The sequence below is a fragment of the Epinephelus fuscoguttatus genome, linkage group LG20 (assembly GCF_011397635.1).
Source record: "Epinephelus fuscoguttatus linkage group LG20, E.fuscoguttatus.final_Chr_v1".
Classification (NCBI taxonomy): domain Eukaryota; kingdom Metazoa; phylum Chordata; class Actinopteri; order Perciformes; family Serranidae; genus Epinephelus; species Epinephelus fuscoguttatus.
This window is the reverse complement of record NC_064771.1, coordinates 16,105,315-16,112,333: the sequence shown is the minus strand read 5'-3', so window position 1 is coordinate 16,112,333 and position 7,019 is coordinate 16,105,315. Positions and strand designations below refer to the sequence as shown.

General features: G+C 43.8%; 1 protein-coding gene across 1 annotated transcript; it reads right to left on the bottom strand.

Moving 5' to 3' along the window:
* Nucleotides 1-931: 931 nt before the first annotated feature.
* Nucleotides 932-6,766, bottom strand: lrrc3ca (leucine rich repeat containing 3Ca). Its single transcript, XM_049563414.1, has 2 exons — nucleotides 6,396-6,766; nucleotides 932-2,285 (listed from the first exon to the last, which is right to left on the bottom strand). Exon 2 carries the CDS (start codon nucleotides 2,200-2,202, stop codon nucleotides 1,408-1,410), a length of 795 nt encoding a protein of 264 aa, XP_049419371.1. The 5' UTR covers nucleotides 2,203-2,285; nucleotides 6,396-6,766; the 3' UTR covers nucleotides 932-1,407.
* Between the last annotated feature and the right edge of the window lie 253 nt (nucleotides 6,767-7,019).

The following is a 7,019-nucleotide window of genomic DNA, read 5'->3' as shown; positions in this document are numbered from 1 at the left end:
TTCAAATGGACCATCAGGTCATGGCCCCATAAATGTTATTTGAAAAACCCACGGGAGTGACTGCATCAGACGATATGGCTCCCAGAGGCACCCTGGGTGCTTATTAAAGGCATGAGAGAGAATGATAAACAACACAGAAGCTGAGGCTCTGTCTATACAAACAGTTAGGATTATGAAGGATGCTTCTGTGTTGCCTTAATTACCCTGGGTGAAGGGGTAAGAGTGCTTGCTTAAGGGCTTTTTCTAAGAGAATATGAAAAACGTGTCCCTGTTTCGACTATAAGGCCCTCCCCTCTGTCTTTCTTTGTCATGACAGCTGAACTGCAGTAACCTCTAATTCTCTGCTTCTCTCATCAAGCTTTTCTGACAATTACATGATATTACATTACAGAGCTATTGGCTTGTGACTAAAGATTAGCATATTATGCTGAGGAGTAATTCCAGAGCTGCAGTGTATTTCTGGTATCAGCTAACAGGACTCAAATCTTCCATCACCCCTGGGTGACGGGTGATGAGTTTTGTTTGTTCCGTCCTCCCGGACCTACAACATCCTACGTCCCTGCATTTGATAAATGGACTTTAACTTTGGATGGGCTCACTTGGACTCTTTAAGTGCAGTGTAGAGCACTGCTGTGTTGTAGAGATAATTTAGGGGTCCCACTGGTTATGGGGGTGAGCTAGCAGGGGTGTCCTGTCAAATTCTCTTAACATACAAAGGCAGCTCTGAAATATGTGGTTCTCATCAGTATGGAGCTCTAGTACAGTGCGAATTACCCAAAACATCACAGAATAAATAATGAGTCCTTCATCACACAGCGATCTGATTCATCAGCATAGTGAGCTGAATATGCATTTGCATGTATTCTGTATGTATTTTTTCATTTTTTGTGAGACAGTTGACTGAGTTCAGTAAAACAAACCCCCCAAACAACAATTAAATTGGAAAACATAATTTTACTGAGAATATACTGGTGATTACCATATGGGTTTTAATGGAAAACAGTTGCACATGGAGTTTCCTCATTCTAGAGTTCCCATTGTTCAAATTGCTGTTTGCCTCCATAATTGTCTGTGTGTGAGCGAGGTGCATCTAGGTGAATGCACCACTAGATAAATCCCATTTGTATCCCATATTTGGAGTTCGCCAAAAACATGCTGCTGCTTTTACTCCCTTAGCGCACAGACTAGTCCATCAACTCAGCCAACAAAAACTCCTAATGGGCCACGAGAAGATGAATTATTCATCTTGGCTAGGTTGCATCGAACTGGTTTTCTTGTTCAGATGCACATGTCTTGGTGCCCACCTTGGCTCTGTGACAAACCATCTGAGATTGATACTTGTAGGTTGTAGCTCAACCTGTTTGGTGTGGGTCACCACTTCAGGTCCCACGTGCAGCACCATCGGCCCTATACCACAGTACTAATGGTGGAAGACTCCTCTGACTTGCCCTGTCTGCTGGGCAATGACTTGAGATACTCCAGGTGCCTGCGGGCATCCTCCTGATTAGCCCTGACATAGTAGACCAGGTAGGAGATGACCATGGTGAACCAGCCGAACATGACGACCAGCATGGCCACATCTGTAGTCCTCTTCATCACCACACATAGGTCTATGTCTGGTGCCAACAGAAAGGCAAGTCCTTGAACTCCTATTTCCTCTGGATCTGAAGTCTGGCACACGATACCTGTCAGTGATGCAGGCTCTAGGTCCACACGGGGCATGGCCATCTGCAAGTTGCAGTCACAATGCCATGGATTATTTGTTAGGTTGGCGCGAGACCGCAGGCCCTCGAAGGCTTCAGCGCTAAAGTGTTTTAACTTGTTAGAAGAAAGGTCTAGGAACTGTAGTGAGGAGCCGAGGCCTCTGAATGCCCCTGGTTCTAACTGGCTTAATTCATTGTGGGATAGATCCAGTTCAACCAGGTGAGGCAAACCTGCAAAAGCATTTGTTGGGACTGTAGTGATGAGGTTGAAGTCCAGGTAGATGCGTCGCGTGTCATTGGGGAAATCCTGGGGGATCTCTGTGAGCTGCAGGTTGCTGCAACGCACCGTCTTGCCACCGATCTCACTCTCAGAGCAGTAGCAGCTCTTGGAGCAACTGGTAGCAGCATGGTGGAAGCAGAAGGTCATAAGCACCAAGCTGTGCAGCAGCAAACACATGACCACCGAGTGGCGCAGTAACCAGTCTGCAAGTAGGGACATGGTGGGATAAGGGCATGCTCCAGGAAGGACCACCTGGGCGCAGCAGGCGAAGTCCACATCAACCTCCCCAGTAGCTGCTGACCCTGTGACATAAAAACAACAGAAAGTTGCATTAGTGGTGCAAGAGGTTGTGGTACTCAAGATCAGTCTTAATGGCCACTTTTTGAAGGTCTTGGACTCAACTGTATTTTTATTTGGTCTTGTCTTGGTCTAAGACAGTATTCAACTGTGGGAATAAAACTAAACTGCCTGTGCAAAAAAGGAGTGTTGGATAAAGATAGTTAAGTTGATCTTGGCCTTGTCTTGATCTCAGTTTAGGTGGTTTTGACTACAACACTGGTGGATTGACTATCCCACATTAAAAGAAGTGAAGAGAAAATAAAGAGAAATGCAGACAGGACTGTGAAATATTTTTTGCAAGCAAAACATTGGTCCATATTGTTATCTACTGTAGAAATCGAGGGGTACAGTAGCTTATGTAATTGCCATGACGAGGGAGCATGAATGCAGCATGTTGTTGGCCAGAAACAACTGAACTTCTGTTGTATTTCCAGGAAAGTCGAAGGATCAAACATTCCCTTCATACCAACTAAATAAAAGAGCTACGAGAATCCTTTGGTGTCACTGTGCCTCCTTTATAATTGACATCCCCGCAATGCAAGGCTATTTCAGTACACAGAGACTGGCATTAACATAGTGACGTGACACCACGAAGAACAAAATGTTCCAAACAAAACGTAATTTTTAATGGAGTTACATATAATTTATACATAAATATGAGGTGTCCATTGTTTTCTAAAACAATGGCTGCTATTCTGATTCAACAGTTTTGTTAAAAGTGACCATTCAAAATGTGCTTGGTGTCTGTCAAGCTGTGCAGCCGCTTGTCCATGAGGTCATTTAGTCAGAAGTGCAAGTAACACAGAGGTAAAAGCTTGTCCATGTGCCCTGTAAATTACACTTTATATTTTGTATGTAAGCCTTTGAAAATGGCAGCTCGACCCACCCTAACACACTTCATTAATAGCTGATCAGGGCTACCTCCTATCCTGTTACTAATCCTCTTAAGGAAAAACTCCTTAAGTCAGTGTAGCATCAGTGTTGGCCACCCAATCCTTTTGTCGGGGTAAATGCTAATGCTAGAAACCGAACCAAGGCCAACAAAATAGACAATGTGATGGTCGTTCTTCTTTGAGACAAAAAAGGACCACAGAGTTCAACCTGACTTCTTAATTTCGTCAAAATGGCCGGAGACTGGGCAAGATCCACTTACCAAGATTAAAAAATGAAATCGATCTCTAAGTACCTTGAAGTATCACATGACGTTGGGGGGTAGAGGGACAGAGTGTAGTGGCAATGGTGGTGTGTATGTGTGTGTTAAGGGGACAGATGACTTGTCTACGAGACACAGCTAATAGCACTTGTTGTGTTACACCGGTTTCAGAGATGCCTGCCAGACAATCCCAATAATGAGGGGGAGATGGAGGCTGGTGCACCAGAGCAAAGCACAGATGAAGCTGCTATTAAGACTGCTGTAGTTTGCCTCCCTCAGACATGAGACGTTTATCCATACATCTTCATTAAGGCATCTTCCAAAGGATTTCCCTCTGCACTCCGTGTCAGCAGGGGTGCATGGGAAAGTAAAATAGCATGGCAGACGCAGTTTAACACCCAGGGAAATAAAAGTCTTGCCTAAACTAAACGAGTAACGCAATGCTCGTGTAAAGGCTGTACTTTTCCCTTCACACAGCGTGCCAGCATGGTGTTTTGCAGAGAGATAATGGGGGATCAGGAGCAGAAGGCTGGCGACGGAGGAGGAGAAAGCATGTGGGCAAGGAGGGAAATTAGACACACCAGCACAGAGAAAGAATGATATCAAGAGGATTTAGGAGAGGGAGTAACGTTACAATAAAAGCGCAGAGAACAGTGCTAATGAGATATCGAGGAAAGGGGCAAATGTTAGTCAGTCACAGGGACAGCTGATGAAAACAGCTGGCAGCGAAAGAATACAGGGAAGAGGGAGGAGAAAAGTGGATGTGATCAACACACAAGAGAGGGTGTAATGACTGACAGGGTGGGGCACTCATTTAAAAAGGTTTTCCATCCAAATACGCCTCTCAAAGACATCACAAGCAAAAAATTTGTCATTTTATACATCTTATAGCTCTATACAGTAAATGAAATAAATCAGTTGGCCTCTAAATCTGTTGAGGTCTTCATCAATGTTCCTGAAGTCACTGCCTTCTTCTGTGATAAATAACCCCGCCGCCTTTTAATTTAAACAATAAATACAGCGCTCCTGCAGCCAAAGGTCAGTCTCTCACTTCATAAATTCACTGCTGCCAGTGCCGTGCCGACAAGTCTCTGCCGCCAATTATATGAGCAGCAGTCATTTGGCCTCACACCCCAAACACTAGAGGCAATAAAAGGCAACACAAATGTATTATGTTAATACATTTCTTGACGTGGTGTTTTTCATGCTCAGGCGTATATTTTGGGGGTGGACACAGGGAACACGATACCTTCAATATTTAGAGCATGTGCATTTGTCCTCAATTAAAACATGAAAGTAGCAGTGGACTTTAGCTTTGACCAAATGAAAGACATTTACACTCAGTGGCACCCTGTGAAGTTCTTATAGGGTTGGCTAGATGGGGCGACACACCAAAACCAGAAGCCAAATTCAGGAATTCTATGATGCTGTTGATGCTAGTTGAAAACCACGTCAATAGTTAAGGAATAGCATACCGATATACTTTGGTTTCTTATTCTACAGTTAATATTTACAATTATCTGATGGGCATAGACTAATACCGTTACAGTTAACATCTGGAGTTCCACAGCAATTCTGTTTCAATGAGTATCTGTACACGTTAGGTGATTCATTGTTCTTCCAATAAGTTGGTTGTCCTTTTCCTTAAAAAGACGAATATACAGCTGTGACTGAGGGGGTACATTGATCGTAAGGAGCAAAATATTAACTGGGAGAAAGCCTTTTCATGTTTACCGGAGATATCTTGAGCTAAGCGTTCAAGGGACCCATTTGAAAATGGTCAAGCCAGTTGTTTCCTTGCCAAAATTTTGCCTAACTTTGGAGCGTTATCAAGCCTGCCAGTACAAGCTATGCCAACATGTTTGGTACCAATGGATGCCTTGGGTTGTCTAGTTTCAAAAGCTACCACCAAGATATGGAGACATCTTGTAGAAAATGCACCAAATACAGGATATTAATGTGTTTGACCCTCAAATTTTTCTGGTGGAAGACCCCAAAACCCCCCATGCAAGTATGTCCTCCTCCCTAATATTGAAGTAAACCCTACACCCTTGTTTGCACATATGAATCTGACCTCTTTGTGGCATCAGCATCACAGCTGTAAGCACCGCATGAATGGCAAATAAGCTGCTGGTTTCTAGTTATCAATGGGGGTGTGTGGATGACAGAAAGGGAAACAGGGAACTAAACCATCCTTGACATATTTAACTTTAAAGGCAGGCTTTTAATCCAAGTGTAATCATATTTCAATGCTTTTAGCTCTATCCATTCCCGATCCTTCGCTCAATGCCAATCTCGATCACTAGAAATTCCCCGTTATGCTTTTCCTCAGAACACAAAGTGTCACTTGGCAGATTTCCACTGTACATGACCACCCCGCAGAATAATCTTGTTGAGTTAACAGAGAGTAATAAGCATAAGCTCACTGTTATAGGAGTAGGTAATGTAATCACATCTAATGTACAGTATATTGCAGATTAATAAGGGTTTGATCTTATTGATCAGTTTAAATATTCTTTCAAAATTAGTATGCCTGCATAAACTTCAACACTAAAACAACACTGATGTAATTACTTTATAGCAATCACATGCTGAGGGCACTGAAGATGCCAGACAATGGGTTAAGTTTCTGCTCAAATTTAAATTCTACTTATAAGCAACAAGCATCTGCTAGAAAATGAACTCAAAGGACAGGAGATAAAGGCGATGCCTCGTGGGAACTGATACCCTCGTTAAGTTGGTCTTTCATCCTGTTTGAGTCAGCACCATTCAGTGCTCGTTTCCAGCGCCAATCACATTTACAAACCCGCACTCAAACTGGAAAACACTTGCCCTCCTATGGATGAACAAATGTGTAGATGCATGCATTATCACAAACAAAACATAAGCGGTTTTTGATCAGTAACACACACACACTCACGTCTTTGCCGCTTTCCCCCTGCTTTTCATGATGTGTTTCTCAGCAAGTGCCCGACAATGAAATGGTTGAAGCAGATCAGAGCGCAGCCCGAAAGGCGGTTCAGTCAATATTTTGGTCCGCTTCCATCAGGTCCTCTTGCAGCTCGTTAAACTTGTGCTGAGAGCCGCTCCGGCAGCCACGACGCGCCACTGGAAATGCTCCTACAGTTCAGGGCTCGCTCAGTGCAGCCTTTTTTAGTTTCCACGCAACCAGAAAACTAGGCAACATTACCGGAGCCAGCGCGAGTGGACAAGGACGCAGCGCCAGGGCAAGGCTTATAATTGATGGCGGTATTTCGCTGACTCTGATCCTGGATGTGACAAAAAAAAAAAAAAAAATATTGATGCAAAGTTTAAAATGGCAGACACATGGCGCGCAATGCATTTACGCACAGACGCAAAGTCTTAATGGTGTTGCTGGGAATGCATTAATGGTGGGACTGACTGCATTTATTCATATGCATGTGTTGATTGCTGTGAGTGAAGGGGATCTGCATGCATCAGGTGCCAGTAAAGTAAGGGGTACCCCTCCCTCACACACACACACCCTCTCTCTCTCTCTCACACACACACACACACACGCGCA